The 25,539-nt window shown below is 40.3% G+C and overlaps 1 protein-coding gene across 6 annotated transcripts in view; it reads left to right on the forward strand.

The window, feature by feature from the left end:
- Positions 1 to 8,696: 8,696 nt before the first annotated feature.
- Positions 8,697 to 25,539, forward strand: part of Ptbp3 (polypyrimidine tract binding protein 3) — a 77,922-nt gene continuing 61,079 nt past the window's right edge. For 2 of the 6 annotated variants that reach the window (XM_087897103.1, XM_087897104.1), the window contains exons 1-2: positions 8,749 to 8,851; positions 11,676 to 11,709. In XM_087897103.1, the coding sequence (XP_087753229.1) occupies positions 8,844 to 8,851; positions 11,676 to 11,709 (42 nt within the window). In that variant the 5' untranslated portion in view covers positions 8,749 to 8,843. Of the gene's footprint in view, positions 8,852 to 11,675; positions 11,710 to 25,539 lie in introns of all 6 variants that reach the window. The other 4 variants (XM_087897106.1, XM_087897105.1, XM_087897108.1 and 1 more) reach the window with 4 other exon arrangements.

Raw genomic sequence — 25,539 nt, forward strand, 5'->3', positions numbered from 1 at the left:
GGAATCACACAGGGAAGTTTGAGAAAAAGAGGCCTCAAAGCCCGCCCCCACAGTGACACACTTCCTCCAACAAGGCCACACCTCCTAATAGTGTCAATCCCTTTGGGGCCATTTTCTTTCAAATCGCCACAGATGGTTAAGAGTATTAGCTACTCTTTCCAGAGAATTCAGCTTCAATTTCCAGTACCCACATAGCTCACAACCCTCTGTAACTCCAGTTCCAGTGGATTCAATGCCTTTTTCTGACTTCTGTGGTATCAGGCATAACTGAGGGATAATGCTTTTGTACACTGTAAAGATTTGTCACTCATATTGGTTTAATAAAATGCTGTTTGGCCAGTAGCCAGGCAGGAAGACTAGGAGAATTCTGGGAAGAGGAAAGGCAGTGAATTGTCATCCAGAAGCAGAGGAAGTAAAATGAGAATGCCTTACTGAGAAGATACCAAGCCACTTGGCTAAACATAGATAGGAATTATTGGATAATTTAAATTGTAAGAGCTAGTTAATAATAAGCCTGAGCTAATAAGCCAAACAGTTTATAATTAATATAAGCTTCTGTGTGTTTCTTTGGGACTGAATGGCTGCTGGACTGGGAGAGACAGAAACTTCCATCTACAAGGCATGCTAGGAGTGCATGGATATCCATGCAGGCAAAACACCCATACACATAATTTTTTTAAAAAAGACATTAAAAGAATTTTGTTGTAGTTGGTTTTTTTGAGTGTTGGGAATGAAAGTGTATATATATGTGTGTGTGTGCGCGCGCGTGTGTGTGTGTGTGTTTATACACACATATGTATATATACACATACATGTATATACATACATATACACATATACACGTATACACATATCTATATACATACTCACATATACATATGTGTACATATATGTATGTATACATACATACACACATATACACATTGATTTGGATTTTCGAGAATGGGTTTCTCTGTGTAACAAAGCCCTGGCAGCTCTGGAAATCTTTGTAGATCAGGCTAGCCTTGAATTGACAAAGATCTGCCTGTCTCTGCTTCCTGGGTGCTGCGTTGTGCCACCAAACCCTTTGGGAATAGATATTTTACTTCTGAGTTATATAAACCTGTCTCAAGAATTTTTCAAGCACTTAATCTCCAATCACCCCTTTCCTGGAGGTGAGTGGTTGGCTGAAAGTAGGAATTCTCTATGATCCCAGCAGTTTAATCTTTCTGATATCTGACTCCAGGAGACTTCAAGAACTTGCACTTTGTGTCGAAACGAGGGGGTACCAGTTTTGTTTTCAAGACAGGATTTCCCTGTGTACCAGCTCTGATTATCCTGACACTCCCCTCTAAATCAGACTGGCCTCAAACTCATAGAGATCCACTTGCCTCTGCCCCGTGAGTGGTGGGATTAAAGGAGTGTGCCACCATCCCACAGCTATTTTTTTGTTTGCTTTTTTGAGACAGGGTTTCTCTGTGTATCCCAGGCTGTCCTGGAATTCACTATGTAGACCAGGCTGGGCCTTGACCTCACAGAGATCCTCCTGCCTCTCTCTCCTGTGTACTAGTACTAAAGGTGTGTGCCATTACACCCAGCTAAGAGTACCAGTTTTAAGGACAGGAGGTCAATCTCTAAGTCTAATGATTCTTAAAACATTAGTGTTTATCATTTGGACTACCCTCTGGTTTAAGCCCTAAAGATTTTCCTGTGAATAAAAATAAGGACAGCTGGGCTATGGTGGTGCATGCCTTTAATCCCAGCACTTGGGAGGCAGAGGCAGGTAGATCTCTGTGAGTTTGAGGCCAGCTTGGTCTCCAGAGTGAGTTTCAGGATAGATTCCCAAACTACACAGAGAAACCCTGTCTCAAACCCCACCTCCAAATAAGCATAGTTATATTAAAAATTCTGGCCAACTCTGGGAGCTTTGTGGTATAGGATGGCAAAAAGACAGGGGACAGGAACCTCCTTCCTTTTTGGAAAAGTACTTCAGAATGTCCAAAGCAAGTCTGGCAAGGGTTCCCTACTCTAAGTCCAGTGACAGGAAGTAACAGAGTCTTCATTACAGGTGTGATACAATTAGGAGTCCTCTGCACCAGGTGCTGTCCCTGTGGCTGACAGCACTAGGGGCAGGCACAGGAAGGCAAAAGAGACGTTACTCGTGGTTGTTTCAGGGGAGGAATTTCTGAAGCAAGCTAGAAGAAAAATACAAGGAAAAAAATCATAACTTATTTAAAACTGTCAGGGTGCACAGTAATCTGAAGTGAGCACATAGGAGACATTGATGCCACCTCCTTCAATAGTGGGGAAGGAGCTTGAAGAAGGGCTGAAGCCACACAGATTCTGTATGTATCAGCTATTACGGCTTCATTTGACAACCATAGTGAGACAGTCTCAGGAGGAAGACCATACTGAAATGTTTTTTGTGAAGTCTTTGAAGTTGGTATTGTATAAGGGCTGAGCAAATAATAAATTCTATGGAAACAATCAGATAACATTGAGCTCTTAAAACTATTGCTTTATTTTGAAATAATTGTAGTATACAGAAATGTATCACCATTAATAAAAACCCAGAGATAGATATTGGGGTTCAATCTGAAGGTCACAAAAGCAAGACAATCAGTCACTGGCTCTTATCTCTACCTCAGTCTGAAATGGCAATCCTGCCTCCAGGAATCTCAGAATGAGACTGTGTCTGGGAGCTGTCTCCTCCCATCTTATAAATCTCTCTAGTGCCGGGATTAAAGGCCTGCACCACCACTGCTCGGTTTCTATGGCAAATTAGTGTGGTTACTGGGATTAAAGGTTTGTGTTACCATTGCTTGGTGTCTGTTTTACTTTCTGATCTTCGGGCAGGCTTTATTTTTTTAAATATAAATGAAATATCATTACAGAGTATTGTTCTTTTAAAATAAATAATATGATGATGGGATTCCCCGGGCGCCTCGCAGAGCAGCTGCTAGTGGCTGTGGGTCCCTGCAAGATCTCCAGGGTGGCAGTGCCATGCGGCCGGGGGAGTCAGGCGGGCAGTTATGGCGGATAAAAGGCTCACAGGACATAGTATTATTTAAAGAAGAGGGAGACATTTATTGCTTAAAGAAGAGGAAAACAGAGAGACATAAGAAAAACGTAGAGAGAACAAAGACACATGTACACACGACATGAGACAAACACACAAGAGAGAGAAAGATGGCGATGGGGGGGTCAGAAGTGGCTGGGGTGGGCGTGGTTAGTTCTTAAAGTGACAGCAAAAGAATAACACAGAGGAATTTAAAAGATAATGCAACAAGGCCCTGTGTTCCCTTGCCCAGTTCCATCTATTGGTACCACCTTAACTAGAGCAAATCATCAAAACCAGGAAACTGACATTGGCGTATACACATGCCTGTCCCTTTTAGACGGCTGGGTATCTGAAGGGTCATACAATCTTATCACGGGAAGATTTGTATAAGTACACTTTCCTTGCAAATCAGGGTTCAGAATAGTTTTAATCACCGCAAATATCCCCCTTGCATAGACTTTACAGTCACAGGCATCTACTCCCTGCCTCCTGATCTTAATCTCTTCCAAACACTGACTGGTTTTTTCTGCTCTATAGTTTTGTGAAAATGTTATGGAAATGGAGTCACACAGTATATAAGCTTTTGAAACTGACTTTTTCCATTTAGTTTGATTCTAGAGGTTTCTATTTTAAGGAACAGATGTTAATGGTTATTATTTTGGAATTGTCATGAGATAAAATGTTCATATAATGACCTTCTGAGGTTCAACTAATGGCTAGTATTATTTCTGAACTATATTGGCATTTTTTAAAATGGCATCTTTTATCTTTTATGTCTGAAGAAGTCTTGCCTGTAAACATCAATGTGGGTTAAATGTTAACCATCCACTGCATAGGGGAATAGCTTAATGCAAGAGTTCAAAGGTTACTTTTTGTGTAAACATAATAATGAAGGGGTGTGCCTCTTATCAGATAAACAAGTTTCAGGGGGAAAATTCTTAAGCAAACCAGAACAAAAACACAGGGGGAAAAATACAAACTATTTAGAACTATCTTTTTTAAAGTATATAAGACTCTGCAGAGATTAATCTCTTTGGCACCAAGATAGAATATCATAATATTAAGTGCTTAAGTGCTTATTCCAAAATCATGTGGGTAATATTGAATCGTTCTGAAAAGCCAGAACCTTCTCTTGAAATTACAGAAGACCTAAAAAAAAAAAACAAAAACTGCAAACGCCATTCTCTCCCACCGTGGTAATAGTTGTTGTTGTTGTGTATGTGTGTGTATATACCTGCAGAGAACAGGGGTGAGCATCTGGTGTTTCCTCAATAGCTCTCTACTTTATTATACATACATACAAGCATATATATATATGGTTTATTATTTACTTTTTGTTTTTTGAAATTAGGTTTCTGGCGTAGGAGGGTCTTCTTTCTATGTGTTGCTTTCATTGGTTGAATAAAGAAAACTGCCTTGGCCTTTTGATAGGCAAAACTTATATAGGCAGGAAAAAGAGAACTGGATGCTGGGAGTAAGGAGGCAGAGGCAGAGAGCTGCCGCCATGAAGCTGCCAGGTCAGACATGCTGGATCTTTCCCAGTAAGCCACAAGCTCGTGGCAACATACAGATTATTAGAAATGGGTTGAATCAAGATGTGAGAGTTAGCCAATGAGAGGCTAGAACTAATGGGCCAGGCAGTGTTTAAATGAATTATAATTTGTGTGTTGTTATTTCGGGGTATAAACTAACCAGGCAGCCAGGAGCTGGGCAGCAGGAAGCTGCCCACCACTCCTTTTACTACAGGTTTCTCTGTGCAATTCTGGTGATCCTGGAACTCACTATGTAGCCCAGGCTAGCCTCAGACTCAGGGATCTGCCTGCATTTGTCTCCTGAGTGTTGGGATTCAAGATGTGTGCCACCATGCTAGGTTTATAGGTTTATTTTATGAGTGTTTTACCTGCATGTATGTGTGTGTATCATGTGTGCTATCCCTCTCGGAGGTCAGAAGAGGGCATCGAATACCCTAGAACGCTGGAATTATTGATGGTTATGAACACTATGTGGTTGCTGGGAACTTCCTCAGGAGCAGCAGGTGCTCTTAACCATTGGACCATCTTTCCAGCCCTTCTCCACTTTGTTTTTGAGACAAGGTCTCTCCCTGAATGAGCGCTCTGGTTTGGTTTGACTAGGCCGTCAGGACAGCACAGTAGCACTTTACTGAGCCATCTCCTTCATCCCTGTCTATTTTGAATCAAGTGACACACAAGCTCACAGAGCTCAAACCTTTGAATTTAGGACACAGGGCCATGGGAAAAGAAAAGTTTCGCCTTGTTTTCTGTTACAAACTGGATCCGCTTATCTATGCCTCTGTTGTAAAACTGGGCTTGTTTAGGAAATAAAGTACAGCTTTGTTCATTTTATTCAGGCATGTAATCTTTTTATTGTGGATTTCTTGGAATGACAAGTTGGTATAGATAATGAGTCTCGTGTATACGTCAGTAGTTTTAAATAGTGACAGTTGGGGCTAGAGAGATAGCCTGGTAGTTAATGACACATGATGCCCTTGTAGAGGACCCGAGTTTGGTTTCCAGCACCCAAGTCAGGTGGATCACAACTGCCAGTAACTAGCTCTAGAAGATCCGATGTCTTCCGGCCGCCACTCACATTATGTACAAACAAACACACTGATATACATAATTAGAAATAAAAATAGTGACAATTGCTATTTATTTAAAGGCTCGGGGTTAAGAGAGATATGCTATTTTCTTTTTTTAAGTTTTTAAAAAATTTAATACATGTGGGTGTTTTGTTTGTATATATGTCTGTGGGGTACTTGAGTGCCTGGTACCTATGGAAGCCGGAAGAGGGTGTAGGATCACTTGGAGCTGATGTACAGATGGTTGTGAGCCTCCATCTGGGAATTGATATGGTCCTTGGCAAGAAGAGTCAATGTTCTTTACCACTTAGCCATCTTTCCAGCTCTGAGACATACTGTTTTCATTTATTTTTTTAACCTTGTAAATTGGTATATTGTTTTTAGAATTACCTTTGCAGTATTTATCAAATTTGATGTGCTTATACCCATTGTTTTGAAATTCTATTTACAACATTTTATTACTCAGATGTAATCATATGTGTTCATAGCTGCATGGTATTTTGTGCGACACAGTTATATTGAACAGCTGCAAATAATTTGAGCTTCCACTATTTTGGAAAAAAGTTAAATTGTGGCACATAAAATCATGAAGTGCTATGGAGTATTAAAAAGAAGTCAATTTAAGCCGGGCAGTGGTGGCACACGCCTTTAATCCCAGCACTCGGGAGGCAGAGGCAGGAGGATCTCTGTGAGTTCAAGGCCAGCTTGGTCTACAAGAGCTAGTTCCAGGGCAGGAAACAAAGTGACAAAGAGAAATCCTGTCTCGAAAAAACAAACAAACAAACAAAAAGTCAATTTAAAAAATATTTTAAGTTGGGTGGTGGTACACACCTTTAATCCTAGCATATGGGAGGCAGAGGCAGGTAGGTAGGTCTCTGTGAACCTGAGGCCAGCTTGGTCTACAAAATGATTTCCTGGACAGCCAGAACTGTTACACAGAGAAACCCTGTCTTAAAAAAAAAATTAAAAATAGTGAAGGTCTAGATAAATTTATACAACATGGTTATAGTAGTTCGCAAGGGGTTGGTCTGGAGATAAAAACAAAAGCTTTTCAGGACTATGTGACGGTATATCTTGTAACCTCAGGAGGCTGGCCGGGTGGTGGTGGCCCATGCCTTTAATCCCAGAACTTGGGAGGCAGAGGCAGGAGGATCTCTGTGAGTTCAAGGCCAGTCTAGTCTACAAGAGGTAATTCCAGGACAGGCTCCAAAGCTACAAAAAAGCCCTGTCTTAAAAAAACAAAAACCAAAACCAAAAATCTGAGGAGGCTGAAGTCAGAGGATCTTATATTTGGATGTTTGTCTGAGTTCCATAGCAAGTTTCAGCCAGGCTGTTCTAGATATTAAAACTTGGTCTCAAACAAACAAAACTATTTACTACTGTTTGAGTTTTGAACAAATGAGAAGCATTATATTTACATGTATAGCTAAAAAGAAAGGAAGGAAACAACACAATATACTCCAAATACAGTGATAGAAACACTCCACCGGCTGCTTTTCTTAATATTTTATTATTGGTTTTTTTTGTTTGTTTGCTTTTGTGAGCCAGGCTGGCCTGGAATTTAGGACGGACATAGTTCAAGGTGGCCTCAAATTCAGGTAGGAACTGCTGGCACAGGCTATTTTTTAAATCCCACATACCAGGGCCGGTCGGTGGTGGCGCACGCCTTTAATCCCAGCACTTGGGAGGCAGAGGCAGGCAGATCTCTGTGAGTTCGAGGCCAGCCTGGTCTATAAGAGTTAGTTCCAGGACAGGCTCCAAAGCTACAGAGAAACTTTGTGTCCAAAAAAAAAAAAAAAAATCCCACCTAACAATGTAGGGTGGCAATGTTTCCAAACATAACTTAATATTTAGATTTAACATACAAAACATTTTTGACATCTTGAATAGGGAAACTGAAATTACTTTAAAAATGGCATTCCTGAATTACAAACTGAAAGTGTCTACTATTCTAAAGTAGGAAATCAGGAAGGATAGATTGAAGTTGTTACTTCCTTTGAAATGGGTGTGGGCGGTCCCCTTTTTACATTTCAGAGAGCTCGAGACATGGCTTAAATGGCTCGAATTTCAGTGATCTGTGAATTGGAAAAGCACTCAGTTTCACAAGCAGGTAGGCTATAAAAGTTATACGCATTATATATACTAAATAGCTATTTTATGCTTTACGGAATATCTGTTTTTACTCACACTAGAGGAAAGGGCTTTGGTGCAAACGAAACGTTTTTTGACTGTGAAATTCCGGAGATCACTCATATATTTTCATCTGAACAAACAATAATCCTTTCCTATCACCTCACCCCCTCCACCCCCCCGCGGGGAAGGATGAATAAACTTATAATACTGGCAGCATAATGGTCATCCCATAACTATGCAATGGAAGTTTCACGTGTATTTTGTATTTGACCGTTGGGTAGAAAAGCACTCAGATTAAAACGACAAAAATGAAGCACTTCGGTCCAGGGCAGTCTCATCTACCTAATTTCTCTCTTAACCACACCTATCCGGCCACTGCGGGTCTCAGAGGTTGACTTCCAGGGCCTGGCGACGGAAGACCACTGCCCGAGCCTGTCCCGTGGCCGTCGCGCCGGTCCCCTGCCGTGCCGCCAGCAGTGTCCCCCGCCCGCAGAAATTCCTCCCGGCTTCAAATGTCCCCAGGGGGCACCGAAGCTTGTCTCGCCAACAACAGTAAGCGTTCAGGCCCGGGCGCCCAACTGCGCCCGACTCCGGGAAGCCGGAAGGCCCGTGGGCTCGAGGGAGGGAGAGCCGCAAAGCGGGAAGCACAAGGCGCGCGTCCCCGCGGACGCGGGCGCGACGGAAAGGAGCGGGGGCGCGCACGCGCGCCGAGTCACGGGCGGGCGGGCGGGGGCGGAGCAGGTGGGGCGGGGGCGGGGGCGGGGCGAAGAGGCGAAGGCGGGAAGAGGGCGCCCTGGAGTCCAGCCGAGTCCGGGGAGGGCGTCGACGCCGAGGGGGCGGGGCCAGGCAAGGCGGGGACGCGCTCGCGGGCTGGGAAGGCGGGGGCGCGGCGCTGGCGAGAGCGTGCCCGGTCCCCGCCCCTGTTTCCCACTCTTCCTTCCACCTCCGACCGGCCGGAGCTGCGGAGCGGCTCCGCTCGCCGGTCCCCGGAGCCGCCGCTTGCTTTTCCCCCCCACCCCCGCCCGCGGCGAGCCCGTCAATCCCCGCACGACGCGCTCCTCCATCTGGGCCATGGATGGGTAAGTGACGGGTGGCCGCTCGGGGGCTGCGCTGGCCTCATTTCCTTTTCGGCGTCGTGTCCCGCCGAGGCCGGGGAGCAGGGCGCGGCGCCGGCTAGCGGAGGAGCTGCCCGGGGCCGAGCCCGACGGCAGGGACCCGAGGGGCGCGGGGGTCCGTCCGCTGCGGTCTTCGCTTCCTGCGCGCGGCGCCCCCGTCACGTCCGCCCCTCGCAGCCTCGGGGCGCCCTCGGGAAGCGGAGACGAGCCGGAGCCGGGGTGCCGGGCCAGCCTCCCCACACTTCCTCTCAGAAAATGGTGCGCGGCGCTGGCGGGGGCGGAGGCTGAGGCGGCCGCGGCGCTCGGGGAGTTGCTGTTTACCGGCGGGGTGGGGCGCGCGGCGGAGCTTTCCCCGGCGGCGGGCCCGGGCGAGCGGCGACAGCCGTCTGGGCGGCGACCGGTCTCGAACCGCTGTCGCGTGTGGGTCTCGGGATCCAGCGAGGTCTCCTGACTTGCGCTGGGAGATAACGTTAACCATTTCTAAATACCGAGCGTCTGCACTTTGTCACCGGGGACGCTTCCTCCTTGCCCTCCCCCCCCCCGAAACTTCGTGAATTGGCCGCGGGCGATATCAGATATTGTGTAAGTGCAGTTTTCCGGACTCTTTCAACTGCTCCGTTTAAATGGGGTCCGTGACTAAAATTAAAGGAAAAAAGAATTTACAATCATCCTTTCCTAGTTGATAATTTCTCTTGGAACTCAGAGACGTGGAGCAGGACCTGATGTATTTTAATAAAAGTGTTAATTGAAAGGTTTTAGTAAGTTGGGGTTCCTATACTAGTGTTGTTCATCAATATAAATTCTCCAAGTCTATTAGATATTCCGCCTCCTTCTATTTATTTAGTTCCTAGGCGTTTGAGTTGTTCCTTAACCTCTTCCCCCTGCCGACTTTTGACAAGATTTCTGTAAACTGCTGGATGGTGGAGCATATTACTTGTTTTTCAGGTTTTTTTTTTTTTAAAAGCACGTAACTTACTTTTCGGTGAAAGCCATTTAACAGGTTGCCGCGTATTTGATTATTGCTTGCTACGTACTTCAGTGAAGACACTAGAATCTTCCAACAGTTTTTTGCCCTGCTTAGGTTTCGTTTATCTTAGTTTCACAATATCGTGATATGCATTATGTCGTTTGAATGCAGATTGCATGCTGCTGCAGATATCAAAGTGCAATTTTAGATTTGATTTATGGTTGTGATGTTCTCGAAAGGATTCCCGTTTAGTGGAAGTGAAAGTCTCTTCCCTCCTTGAGCATTGACTTATCTTTACCTGACCAGTTCATTTGAAATCGTGAAATCGTTTTGGTGATTTATGCCATAATGCCCTAATGTCAGTCAGGAAGGGCTGGGAAATTATCATCTTCAGAAGATTCGACTTCGGGTTTGGGGAAACAAGTTAGCTTTTTGGGCCGTGAGATTTACAGTTTAAAGGCTTGACTTTGCTTCTTTCTTGAGTGTGAAATGCAAACTCCTCCTCCACTGCCCGCTCAGGGGTGGGGGTGGCGGAGTAGGAATAGTTAACCTTACTCAGCAACGTCCTTATCTGATGCAGAACATTAATTGCATAGACTTTTAGTCATCACCTGCTACTAACTACGTCTTGTTAAAAATTACCTCTTTATTTGGCACACAAACTAATAGGTTTCATTATGATATTTCATACATATATATCATGGCACTTTGCTCATCTTTGCTCCTCCACGCTCACCTTCCCAAACTTACTCTTGCTAATAGTTTTTAAGAACCTTGACACGCGTGTGGTATTAAAGCTAAGAAAGCACTGGTGCAGATAGGCGAGGTCAGATAGGAAAAACGTTTGCTTTTTTAAAAAAGTGTAACTTATCAGTTATTTATCAGGTTTAAATTTTAGAAAAATGAATGCAAGTTTCAGAACGGTACAAGGGAATATATATGGTTATTGTTTAAAACATTGAAGTTTATACCACTTGATGCAGAGATATTTGCATGTCTTTAGGAAATTATGACATTATTGATTAGTAACATAATACAGAACTTACTTAGCAAATATGGAGATAAACTGCTAACTGAAGATGTAGAAGAGATGAATTTTTGTATAGAATAATAACTGTAGAGGGCTTCTTGCACTCATAAGGTGTGTAAAATTTCTGACTATATGCATTGTACTCTAGGGAAGCCAACATATTTTCTCCTTGAGTGCTGTGTGTTTGTGTGTGTGTATTTCCACCTAGGAGGAATAATACCTTTGTACTCAAAATATAGTATTAATGTTTAACTTTTTTTTTAAAGGAAATTCTACAGTAAAATTTTATGTGTGAAATGTGATACTTGTATTTATTCTAGCTATGGGAGACAGTCATAACAATATTTTGGTGAGTTTTTGGGGTGGTAAGATGCAGGTGTCCAAGATGGTTTTCATGTTTCTAAGCTCCAGGCCTAGGTTTTGTTTATTTAAAGCTTTATGGTTTGGTCACTTATCTCAGGGATTTTAAACGAATGAACTTTGGTGTTTTAGTCTTGGTTTGGATTTGTCAAAGTGAGATGAAGAAAGACATGCTTACTGTATTGATGCACAACTGTACGTCCTGCACACTGGAGAGTCATTTTTTCTGGCACTGAGGTGCCGAGGCTTTGCTTTCGAACTCTACTGTTGCTCCCCTGTCCATTGTGTTTCCTTTATTAACATTTCACAGTTCATCGTTTTTTTTTGTTATTTATTATTATAATGCTTTTCCTTTTTCTTTAATCTTATCTGTCTTTTAAAACTTGTTCTCTAACTTTGTTTTCCATTTTCTCTTTACTTTTTCCATACAGTGTTGTTACAGATCTTATAGCAGTCGGTTTAAAGGTAGGACTCTTTTACTATCCTTTCATAATCATTTTTGTATTTTAATTTTGACATCCCCCCCAAGTGGTGAAATAATTTCACCTGTTCACAAAATTGTCTTTTGTTCTGTGTGATAATAATCTTTACTTTTAACTCCAAAATTAAGTAGACCCATGGCTAATTTTGGATTTTATGTACCTTTCAGGAGGAACTATAGTAAAATTAAAAATGTAAAGTTTTACTTAATTATCAAGATTGTATTTTTTGTTTGGTTTTGTGGTTAAAATTATCCTAGGCTCTGATTTATTTTTCTAATGAGTTTTTTTAAATCTTTTGTAGTTGTACTTAGAAATAATAAAATGACAATGCCTGTTTTTTTTTTTTTTTGTGCCAACTGTGCCGTGTGCTTTACATGTATTCTCAGGAATCATTATAACATTACTTAAAGATAGGTAATTACTATTCTGATTTTAGGGATGAAAAAGCAAGTTGAGAAAGTTTGTTCAAGATGTGGTGTTCTGGTATTCAAATGCTTGTCTTCCCTTTCTGAAGATTTTTTCATTATACCTCATTGCTAGCAATGAGGCCTCTATCTAAAAGGTGGCCATCTAGGGAACTCAATATTTTGTAGTAGTGCTTTTTCCTAAGTTACAAGTCTTTAGTTATACCAGAGTCCTCTCATTATTGTACTAAAAAATACAAATCAAGTAAACGGTGCTCCTCAGTATGTGACTTTTACAATATAATTGTCCGGGAGCTGCAGAGATGGCTCAGCTGTTCAGAGTACTCACTGCTCTTGCAGATGACCCAGGCTCTGTTGACAGCACCTGTATGGTGACTCAACCACCTAACTCCAGTTGTACTTTTCTTACCTCTGAGTGCACATGCATACCCAGGTGCATACACATACATAAAAACTTTAGAATAAATATAATAAAAGATAACGGTCATAAAGTTTCCTTTGGTACTTTGGTATTTGATACTGATTTGGAAAATCTAGTTCTGTAGTCCACACAGTGCAGATTATTGTAGAAAGTGGAATGAAGTATTTAACCTTTGCATACATCTTAATAAGCCAGGTTCATTTATATAGTTGTTTGATCACTTTCTAGTCTGTTTTGTTAAAGCACAAATTCCGCCACTGTCGCCCTGTTTCTATATACTTTGCTAGCCAGTTCTATGTTTCTGTTTCTTTATACTCAACTAGATCTGATGATGGTGCTTATAGTCATTACTTCATAAAAAATAAGCAAGACAAGAAGCAGCAGCATTTAGCAGTAAGAATGGGATGCCTGAGCTGAGCATATTGGAAACTGTTGTACTGTCTTTTGGGGTTGGGTAGGGTTGATCTGCTTTGGCAAGCTTTGTGTATATGTTTATGAAAAGGAAATAAATGGAGGGAGCCTTTTCTGGAACTACCCCCCCCTCCATACATATACTGTCTCATGTAAGAGTGATACTCAGAGATTCGAAATTAAGTTAACTGTCTGAAGGTGCCTGTGGGAGAAGAGACATTTAAAGGAATTGCTTTGGTCTTTAAAGATGTGACTTATGATTCTAACTTTTTATCTGGCATAAAAATACAGCAGACATTTTAAAAAGTTACCACTTAAATGTTAAAGAATTATGCTTGAAGAACCCGTGTTTTTATTATGGTGAAAACACATCCATAATAAAGGAAAGAAAATTTAAATGTTACGCCTAGGAACCAGATGTGAATACAGGGTGTGGTTTTCTGTCTATGTGTTTGAAGTGCTTTGAAAGCAGCAACTCTAAAGAGATAATAAGCTGATTAGTTGATTCAACAGGCAGCCTGAATATGTGTGTGTATTTTAAATATTCAATATTATTAAAATACTGTAATCATGCTATAAAATTATTCATTATATGTACCTGTAGTGGCATCTCATTTGTATTTTAATGAATAAAACTTGCCTGAAGATCAGAAAAGTAAAACAGCCACTGACTCTTACCTTGACCTTCTTTTGGTTTTAGAGATGGTTTCTCTGTGTAGCCTTGGCTGTCCTGGAACTGCCTTTGTAGACCAGGCTGGCTTTAAACTCATAGAGATCCACTGCCCAGTTGTTATTTGTACTTTTTGGCAGAATTGTTCTTCCTTTGATCTCACCAGAGAAGTTTAGTTATTACCAAATAATGAACCATTAAGGCTTGCATTTCATGTAGAGTATATGAAAGATAAGCCAACGTTTTGCTTCCTCTGTTTGCTGTCTGAATATAACACAATTAATGACTTTAGTTAGTAGTAAGGATGAAATTCGGATTGTATTCCCTAAGTTTACTTTTCTGGATTAAAAAAATATTTAAAATTATTTTAAAATTTATTTCATGTATGTGTTTTTCCTGTGCATGTTATGTATATGTTCCCTGTGTGTCTGGTGTCCGTGGAGGTCAGAGAGGGCAATCTGGAACTGAAGTTAGAGATTGTGAGCTACTGGAGTCTGAACCTGAGTGCTCTTTCCAGCCCCGGGAAGTTATTTAGATTTTGGAAAACACAATTAAAAATAATCTTAAACATAAAATTATTTTAGAAAAGGGAAACTAGTTGAGTTTAGGATGCATCACAAAGGAAAACATTTCTGATGTTTCTTTACTATTGTATTTCCTAGTCTGATGTATTATAATCTCAAAAGATGTCTGATGTATGAATAATGTCGAATACACTTAAGTGGAAGACATGTTTACATTGTCAGGTGTTTAGGATTCATATCCTATACTTGGAAGTTCTTTGTGGGGTATTAATTTTTGTACCTTGGCTAGATTAAAAGATTACCTTTTTGAACTCAATCCTGAAGCATTTTTGTTTTTGGGTTGTTGAGACAGAATCTTGCTTGGTTAACCAAGCTGGACTTGAACCTTCTTCAGTTTCCCAGTCGCTGCGTCACAGGAATGCACTGCCATGGCTGGCTATCTATGTATGTGTGTATATCTATATAAAACACACATACACACACATAATTGAGAAGCCATGCAATGAGTTCTGATGAAGACACAATCTGGTGATATGACACACATTTTAAGGATTTTATTATACCACATAAATCAGTGTCAGCATTGTAGGTAATTGCTTTTTCTGCGTGCCAAAGTACATTTTAAATTCCCAGCTTATGCTTCGTTAGTACTAGCTGGCTAGTATTCAGACTCTTAAACCACATTTCCTGTATTCCTTGTTATTTTGTCTTCCATATTAACTGTCATAGTCTTTTTTAGTGATCATCCTATCTTTAGCGGGTCATTGAGTATAGAAAAACACATGCTTAAAAAGGACTGTAAATGGCTTCCAATAGTTACCAAGCCTCATATGTAGAAAAGAACAATATAGCAGATTGAAATTAATTTTGAGGGTCAGTTTTCTTCATGCTTGTCATTGTTAACAAGCAGCAGCCTGTGAGCACGTCCTGCTTGCCCCGTTTCTGTAAGTAGTTTTATTGGAACATAGCCATGCTTATTTGTTTCCATATTGTCTGGTTACTTTTACATTACAATTGTAGAGCTAAGTAATGGTCACAATCTGCAAAGCATAATATATTCACCCCCTTGGCCTTCACAGGAAATGTTTGCTTACTGTTGTACATCACTCTTTGACTGCAAGTTCTTACCCTTTAAAAACGAGATGTCATTTATGTAGAGAGCAGTTCAAGTAACCTTTGACGAGTTTTAACACTTAACCAAAATGAGAGAATGCCGTTCTAAAACATCCCCGTTATCTCTATTCAAGACACAGTCTAGGCAACTGTTCTGATTTCTGTTAACGTAGATTAGTTTTACCTGTTTTTGTACCTCCTCTAAATAGATTCATAGAGCATAAGCTTTCTGGTTATTACAGTTTTTTATTTAGCAAAATGATTTTTAGACTTTATCTGTGTTGTTGAATAGTAGGAGTCCTATGTGGCTGTCCATCCTCTTTTATCTGTATTTTATTGTGTCTTAAAACTTGTTCTCATGTTGATGAGCACTTGGGTTCTTTCCAGTTTGGAAATATTACCAATAAAGCTTCTGTGAATGGGTGTGTGTGTGTGTGTTTAGCATACTGTTATATCTCTCTTCTGAGCCCAGGAATAAAAGTACAACTGAAAGGTGATGGGACATGCATGTTTAACAAAAGCTGTTTAATATTGTTTGGATCTTGAATTTTCCCCAAAAGTCTGTTGTATGTTAAAGGCTCACTCTGTGGGGTAGCATTTTGGGGAATTAATAGAGGCTATTAGGAGGTTTAGTCTCCTGAGAAGGTTTTAGGTTTCCGTGAGATGTGGGATGTTGGCACTTTGCTCTTTCCCATTGCTTTCTGGCCTTTTGGTGAACTGTTTGTCTTTTATGTACACACTGCCATTTCTACCTGGCCTTCTCACTAGAGACCCAAAACAGTAGTACATCTGCTTGATCTTAGAGTAGAACCTCCAGACTATGAGCTGAACAAACTTCTTTTGTAAGTTAGTTGTCTCAGGTATTTCATTATAGTGATGGAAGCGCCTACTCATGAGCTGTTGAGCCATTTCCTAAAATGTCTGTATGTCTGTACTTCACACAGCCTGCTTTATATTAGAGGTCACATCTATGGCCATACTACCTTGAATGTGCCTGCTGGCCCAGTTTCGTCTATAGAACTTAGGTTGTCTCCCATCCTTTGCAACCCTTGGTGCTGCTGGATTTTACTTTTAGGCACTATAAAGGTCATAGCTGAATAATTAGTATCAGTAATATTTCATTATACTTGGAATTTTGTTATTGATTTGGTAACTGTAGTGGAATTTATTAGTACCCTTTTATGTGCTGTCTAGTGGTTAATTTTTTTGAAGATTTTATGAGTGTTTTGACTATGTGCTTTCATACATGCATGCATGCATGCTGTGTGTGTGTGTGTACGTAGTGTACACCACATGCATACCTGGTGCCTTGGAGACCAGAAGAGGTCATCAGATCCTCTAGAACTAAAGTTCCAGAAAGTTGTGAATCTTTATGTCAGTACTGGGAGTTGAACCCTAGAGTAACAAGTGATCAGTCCTTGAGCCATCTTTCTAGGCCATCTGTTAGGTCTTCAATGTTTCATTTTGTTCCTTTTCCCTCTTTCCCTCCCTCCCTCCTTCCCTGTCTTCCTTTCTCTGTGTAGCCCTAGCTGTCCTGAAATTAGTTCTGTAGATCAGGCTGGTCTCTACCTGTCTCTGCCTCCTGAGTGCTGGAATTAGAGATTTGTGCTGCCACTACCACCACTTGGCTCTTCAATGTTTCTTATAGACAAAATATAGCTTATAAAAATCACATTTACTTATGCTTTTATGTTAGGTAATTGTGTGTGCATGCGCCACAGCATCCGAGTGGAGGTCAGAAGCATCTTGCTGGAGCTGCTCTCACCCTCCAGTCTGTTAAAATTACATTACTTTCCCCCTTCTCTTTCTTCCCTCCAGCTCCTTCCATTTATTCCCTTTTGCTTTCTCTCAAACTCATGGGCTGTAATGTGTTTTTTTTCTTCACCTTTTGGACATTTTGGTTTTATTTCTCTTACTCATTTGAAATTGTCACATATTATTGGGTGTTTTGGGTTTTTATTGTTTTTTTTTCACTCAGTATTTCAGTTTGGGAAATTTTATTGAAATATCCTTATCTTTATGCTCTGCAGTACTGGGGCTAGACATGCAATCTATGACTGAACTTATTATACCCATAGCCTCTATTGAAATACTTTGAAGTTTATTGATTTATTTCTTCAGTAATATCAAATCTACTAATGAACCCATCACAGATTTTATTTTTGGTGTGTGTTTACACTGTGGCATACATGTGGGGGGGGGTCAGAGAACAATATGTGAGAGCTCATTCTTTCCCTTCCATCATATGGGACTCCGGGATGAACTCAAGTCATCAGGTTTGGTAGTGTTTTTGCTTCTGGGACCATTTTAACCAGCCAAAGATTTCTTTTTTTGTTTGTTTGTTTTTTTTTAAAGATGTATTTTTTTTAAAAGATGTGTTTATTTATTATGTATACAGTGTTCTGCCTGTCTATATGCTTGCATGCCAGAAGAGGGCGCCAGATCTCATTACAGATGGTTGTGAGCCATTATGTGGTTGCTGGGAATTGAACTCAGGACCTCTGCAAGAGCAGCCAGCGCTTTTAACATTTGTGCCATCTTTCCAGCCCCCCTCTTTTTTTTTTTTAAAAATATTTTTGTGGTTTATTTAACTTTATTTTATGTGCATTGGTGTGAAGGTGTCAGACCCCCTGCGACTGGATCTTCAGACAGTTGTGAGCTGCCATGTGGGTGCTGGGAATTGAACCCGGGTCCTCTGGAAGAGTAGTCAGTACTCTTAACCACTGAGCCATCTCTCCAGCCCCTTTTTGTTTGTTTTTGATACAGGGTTTCCCAATAGCTATGGAACCAGCCCTGGAACTTGCTGTGTGGAACAGGCTGGCCTTGAACTCACAGAGATCCGCCTCCCTCTGCCTCCTGCTTGCTGGGAATAGAGGTGTGTGTAACCAACACCGAGCTAAGATTTCATTTTTAATACAGTATGATTCCGTCTTTACTTCTTTCTGTCAGGGTCTTAGTATGTAACCCTAGAACTTTCTGTGTGCACCAGGCTAGCCTTAACTTCACATAAATCTACTTAATTCTGCCTCTAAGTGCTGGGATTGAAGGCATGTACTATTGTACCTGGTCAGTATTTTCTTCTAATATTTTATTTCTTTTAGAATTTACATATGTTTAAATTGTCTTTATTATGTTTTCTACTTGTTTTTAGTAGAGAACTTTATAACATTGGTCATAGCTATTTGAAATCCTTTTTTTTACCCCCGTTTTGTTTTTTTGTTTTGTTTTTTTGAGATAGGGCTTCTCTGTGTAACAGTCCTATCTGTCCTGGAACCTACTTTGTAGACCAGGCTGGCCTTGAACTCACAGAGATCCGCCTGCCTCTGCCTCCTAAGTGCTGGGATTAAAGGCATATGCCCACCACCAAGGGCTATTTGAAAACTTGTCATCTTAGTTTTAAAAATTTTTGTCTTAACTGGACATGGTGGGGTGTGCCTTCAGTACCACCACTGGGTGGGGCAGGGCGGGGGAGACAAGCGGGAAGTAGATCTCTTAAGTTTGATGCCTGCTACATCTACACAAAGAAACTCTGTCTCAATTTTTTTTTCTTCTGCATGATTCTGTTCAGGGGCTTAATACCTATCTGTGTTTATATTTCTTTACCTCTTAAGGTAACTTTTACACTGGGAAGCCAGATATATCAGAACAGAAATTAGAGGCAAAAAGGTCCTTAGAGTGACAGGTTCTATGCTAACCTGTCTAGGAATTGAGTTGGATTTGGTGTTTGTCTAATCAAAAGCTTCAGTTTCCCTGTTGTCCTTCTCTGAGTCTTTTTAGAGCCTGACCCTAAAGCTCTTTCAGCTGTAATCCATTGCTGTTGTAGCAGAGCCTGAGATGTAAGATTTTGAGAAGGGACACATTTGGAATGTCCTTACCTTTCAGCTTTTCATGGACCTCTGTTCTGGTTCTGTGCTTCCTTAAATTCCCCCACACCCCTGTAGTTAAGCCAGGAAGGCTTGCAGGGAATAAAATTTGAGGAACTGCCCTTTCTTCTTTGGATGGAGTAAAGATGTTTACACATTAGTGTAGGAATGCATTAGTCAGGAGTTTCTAAAGGAACAGAACTCATAGAATAAATGTGTACACATGTATGTGGTCTGGGTAGTCCAACAATGGCTGTCTTATGACAGAAAGGTGGAGAATCTGCCATTTGTTCAGACCAGAAGCCTGTGTGCCTCTGCAGTCCCTGTTGGTGCTAGAGTTGAGTTGCTGGTTTTCAGTCTGTGTTGAATTTAATACTGGCTATAGTAACAAGATAGATGAACATGCCAGTAAGTGTGAAGGCAAGACTTAGAAAAAAACTGCTTTTTTTTGACTCAGTTTAGGGTGTGTCTTCCTGCTTCAAATGAGATTAAGAAAAATCCTTTACAGGAGTGTCCAACAGTTTGATTTTTATAACTATTAAAGGGCTGGGTGTGGTTCTTCATGCCTTTAATCCTAGCACTTGGGAGGCAGAGACAGGAGGCTGAATTCAAGACCAATCTGGTCTACATAGAGTTTCAGGTCAGCTAAGCCTACATTCTGAAATCCTGACTTAAACGACAGCTGTGTCTCTGATGATGTAAAGGAAGATTTTCTCATTGTTTGTTGAAAAAATTTCTAGACTGAATTATTAGGCACCATGTTGAAATCCATTTACCACATGTGAGTTGGGCTATTCTGCTCTATTTATCTGTTCTTACCTTAATATCACATGCTCCTAATATTAGCAGGTATGTAATATATCCCAAAATCATGTGGTGTGGGTCCTCTAAACTGCTCCAACTGTTCTAGGATATTTAAATTTTATTTTAAAATTTACATTGAGCTTATTTTCTACAAATGGGGTTAGACTACCTGGGTAACCATATGGAAATAAATGTATCTAAGCTGCTTACAGGAAAATTTGAGATTATTTTAGACCTAGGCATAAAACTAATGTATAATACATGCATATGTATACACACATATACATATATGCACACATATATACACACACCATACATATGCATACACTAACGTAAATTCCATTTTTAAAATTATAAATTTAAGAAAAAATCAGAATAATAGAAATAACTTGTATACCCCTTATCCATTTAGTTAGCCTAAAAACAGTTTATTACAATATGATGTGTGTGTGCACACGGGCGTGCGTGCTGGCGCGTAAGTCAAAGGACAGCTTTGAGTCAGTTCTCTCCCTATGTGGGTTCTAGGAATGGAGCCAAGTTTGTCAGGCTTGAATCATTGATGGCACTTGTCTTTCCTTGCTGAGCCATCACCGCCCCTCTTAGCGAACATTTTCCTGTCTCCCCAATTCCATGTCTGACTCTTAACTCTCCTAAGGTGATTGCTAGTCTTCTGAACTGTAAAGCAGCCATACCATTTTTCTTTCACAGTCAGTAGTTTTTGGAGAGATTCTTTATTCTGGGAGCTGAGCCAGAACTTCAAATGCTAGGCAAACACTATACCATGATGTAAGTTTTGAGTTCTCATTTTTTGTTGTTATTGCTTGTTTGTTTTTAATTTTATTTTGAGACAAGCTCTGTTTAAGTTACTGAAAATGGCTTTGAAGTTTCATGTAAGTGATTAATTACATTATTTCTAAGTTCCTTATAATTTCCTTTTTTGATTTTCTTTTAACCCATGACTTATTTAGTACTTTTAAAATTCTAATTTCTAAATACAATCTGTTCTTTTGTTACTACTTCTAACTCATTCCTCCTTTTTCTCTTTCTCGCTTTTCTCCCTTCTCCTTCCTTTGTCTTCTTCCTTTCTACTGTGTATCCCCAGCAGCCTGTAGTACAATCCTCTTGTTTCACCTTCCTGAGTCAGGCCTTGTAGCACTGTAGCCTGCTTATTGCTTATTTGGTCACAGAAAAATAATCTCAGTAGATTCCTTTGGATGAAATTGAGACTTCTTTAACAAACTAATACAGGAATTGGCAAACTGGGAACAAAGAACTAAATAGCGCTCACTGTAATTTGTTTTTACATGTTTTGCAAGCTAAAATAGTTTTTATACATCTAAGAGCTAAAAAATAAGATTAATATTTCATAACGAGAAAAATAGGTAAATTTTACATCTTAGTATCTACATTTTACTGGGCCAGAATGGCTCATTTCTGTGCTGTACATGGTTACCTTTTGTTCTTGCAGCAGCATAGCTGAATAGTTGGCCCAAGACTCTTATTATCTGGCCCTTTGCAGATAAGCTTACCAACCTGATACAGTATCTGTGCTACTCTACCCTCTTTGTGCATGTGAGATAAATGCTCTACCACTTAGTTATAGCTGAAGCCTAAAATGTCTGCTTTTGTAAATGTTTATTTCTAGCTAGGTGTCTGGTTCTACATTCAGTATCTGTTAGCACAGATTATTGATATCATTTGTTTTCTCTTGATCTGTCTGTTTGTCTATGTATGTATGTATGTGTCTAACACGCACACACAGAATTTTTTTTGTTTTTCTTCTAGACAGAGTTTTACTGTGTAGCCTTAACTACTGTGGAAGTCGCTTGTAGAGCAGGCTGGCCTCAAACTCCTGCCGCTGCCTCACAAGTGCTGGGATTAAAGGCGCGCACCACCATGCTCAGGCCTCTTTTCTTATTTGTGTGTTGAGCTTATTGATCTCTAAGAATTTATTAAAATTTTGATTTTCATCTTTCTGTTTTGTATTGGCATTGTTTTCTTTGGGTTGCAACTTTACTTTTTGATGGTAAGTGCTTTTACAAGATACCTCATTATTTTTGTGTGTTGGTGAGTATGAATGTGTATGTGCCTGTGTGTGAGTTTGTATCTTCATTAGTTCCTCTCTAGCTTGTGTTTATGTGTACTCCTGTGTGCATGAATTTTTGAGTGGAGTTGAGAGGTCTGTTGGATTTTTTTTCTCAAGTTGCCCACCATTCATTCATTCATTCATTTCTCTCTATCTCTCTATCTTTGTCTATATCTATCTCTCTATGTCTGTCTGTCTGTCTATCGTTTTTTGAGGCAGGGTTTCTCTGTGTAGTTCTGGAACTCGCTCACTCTGTAGACCAGGCTGACCTCGAACTTGGAGATTTGCTGGACTTTGCCTCCCAAGTGTCCACCTTATTTTTCAGTTTTAACTTTGTGTGTGTGTGTGTGTGTGTGTGTTGTACCTGTGCGCTCACACTCACATGTGGAGGTCAGAGGATAACTGGAGTTCTTTCTAGGTTCCTATCTTTATGTGGAGTCTGGGGATGATAGAATGCAAGCTGCCATGCTTGTGAGGCTAATACCTTTACCAGCTGAGCTGTCTCTCTAGTCCCACTTTGGCAGGGTCTCTCACTGAACCTGGAATTTACTGACTGCTATTGTGGTGGACTGGCCGACCTAAGGATTCTTCTGTTTCTACCTCTTCAGCAGAGGGAGTATAGTAATGTATGTGCTAGGTACTGTAGTAGACCCTTTCCATTGGTGCTGGGAGTCCAAACAGATTTTCATGATTATAGCACACACACCTTTCCAGACGAACCATCTCCCCATTGCTTCCCTTTTCTTTCTTGCTTTTTTAAAGAAATTATTATTTTTTGTTATTTTTATTTTGTTTGCATTTATCTATGTGCACTACTTGGATACTCATGGAGGCCAGAACTGGAGTTACACAGGGTTGTGAGCTGCCATGTGAGTGCTGGAACTTGAACCCAGGACCTCTGAAAGAGCAGCCTGTGCTCCTAATTGTGGAACCATCTCTCCAGTTCCCATTTCTGTCTTTCTTGAGTCACCTATTACCTTTGGCTCTCTCTTTTGACTTGAATGATTTCAACAAAATGAACTTGTGTTTGTGGCAGGTCTTCTGAGGCTTTGTATACTTGAGGTTTTATTTTTAAGGAACAGAATTTATTTTAAAAGCATCCTTCAAACATCCTTTCACTGAGTCTTTTGGTTCTTCAACCTCAGTTTGTAGCCATTTGTCTGTGTCAGCCTCACATAGAGTGCTTGAAGCTGTCCTGCCTCCTGGGTTTTTCTTTTAGTGTCTTAATTTCTGGAACCCATATATTCCTCTAGCATTTGTTAAGTATCTATACAGTTAAATTTGAGCACGAGAGTAAGCCATTCATACTAATTTTATGTTATAGACCAAAGAAAAACCAAGTGCTTAGCTAGCACCATGAATATGAAAGACCACCACCCAAATAAGTTCTTCTATCATGAAATTGCAAAGTTCCCTGGATGAGGATGTGATTCTGAAGACTCCAGGAAGAAAGAAGTCAATTTTAAATAAGTGAAGGTCTGGTTAGACTGCCAGTTGCACTGGAAACTTAGCAGCCACGTTATATACTCCATGAAAATAGTAACACTTTATAATTTTCTTGAGAAATAATTTAACCTAATACTGTAAGTCAAATGATCCTGTTTATATATGTGGAGTTCTCACATTGGCACTGGCCTATTGTTGATGTTAGAGATGTGCCTAAGCAAGATGAAAAACCAAACTAAGAACAAGGAGAAAAAGTCTTAAAATAACGTTGAGCCATCCCAGAAGAGCAGAGAAAAGACTTTGGTAGACAGCTGTCTAGAAAGCTTAGAAAGCTGTCACTCTAGATTTGTGTAAGGAGGTCCTGGTGGAATGAATACTGTTATGGAAAGCTTGAAATAAAAATTGGTATGATATAGGATAAGAATATAAACAAAACCAAAAGTAAGGTCTTTAAAGATGTCATGGAAATCCAAACAATTGGGGTGAGGAAATTATCATTGTTAATGGACCATGTTAGACTATGACACGCAGTTAATGGGACTGCAGTAGTGCACTTGACCTTAAATCTAGGAACTTTTTGTTTGTTTTTGTTCTCATATAGCTGTAAGATTGTGTGTGACATTGGACCACAGAATAGAAAATGAACTGTATCAGGACTGGGATTCCTTAATAATAATGACATAGTTATAGAAGTGCTATTTCTTTTCTTTTTCTTTTTCTTTTGTTTTTCGAGACAGGGTTTCTCTGTAGCTTTGGAGCCTGTCCTGGAGCTAGCTCTTTTAGACCAGGCTGGGATTCACAGAGATCCACCTGCCTCTGCCTCCCGAGTGCTGGGATTAAAGGAGAGAGCGACCACCACCCAGCTAAAAGTGATATTTCTCGATTTTCAACTTTGTGTCAGCCTTTAGTCACCATAGGAATGGACAGATCCTAGGATTGCAGGGCAGAATGTGACAATTATAATAATAAAAGGGATAGACTGCTGGAAAAGGGGTGGGGAGATTGCCACCTTTAATAGCTTTCTCTCAACAATGAGCATCAAGAGGTAATGTTGAATTGACAAATAAACAATAAAGATATATATTGTTAAAGTTAAGAGGTGGCTAGTTGTGATAGGGCACACCTGTTACCCAATGATTTGGGAGGATTGTCAGTTTGAGAATTGCCAAACTGAGTAGAAAGTTCCACAGCAAGACCCTATGTGGAAAAAGTCTATTCCATGAAATACTTGAAGTCTTTCCAAATAATAGGGAAGAGAAGGATATCTAGGTCTAACAGGTTCAAAAGAGTCCTTAGATTGGCCTTTTTTTCTTTTTCTTTTTTAAAGATCCTCCCCAAGGCTTATAGTAAATCCAAAAGTATGAGGTAAAGAGAATTCTAAAAATAGCAAGAAAAAAGGTGTTAAGTTAGTTTGTGCATGTAGCTTAGTGGTAGAGCTCTTGCCTAGCATCACAAAGGCCTGAATTTGATCCCAGCACCACAAAAACCCAAAAATATAATGAAGGGAAGTGCTATTAAACTCAAAATAGATGTCAAAATTTTGGGGTGCGATGGAAAGGAGCAACCAATATTACTGTACCTACTAGAATTATTCTTTAGAATTGAAGAAGAAACACTTTCCAAGACAACAAAAGCCAAGGGAATGACTACTACTGGAGTAGCTGCAATAAATGAAAATGTCAAAAAAAAAATATGAAATGATGCTCACAAGAATCAGAGAAAACTACCAAAGAACAAAGGAATCAAAACAACCAAAAGTATTTTAACAGAACAGCAAGAATTTTTTTTTTTTTTTGAGATAGGGTTTTTTTTTTTCCTATGTACCTCTGACTGTCCTGGGACTCTTTCTATAGGCCAGGCTGGCTGCAGACTCTAGGAGATCTGCCTGCCTCTGCCTCTCAAGTGCTTGGATTAAAGGCTTGTGCCACTATGCCCAGCAAAAACATGTTTTATTAGTAATAACCTTGAATGTAAATGGATTCAGTTATTCAGCTAAAAGATATAACTATCTTTTATATGCTGCCTGCGAGAAAGCCAGTTCATTAGTGAA

This window comes from Myodes glareolus, chromosome 16, assembly GCF_982192425.1.
Source record: "Myodes glareolus chromosome 16, mMyoGla1.1, whole genome shotgun sequence".
In the NCBI taxonomy this organism is placed as follows: Eukaryota; Metazoa; Chordata; class Mammalia; order Rodentia; family Cricetidae; genus Myodes; species Myodes glareolus.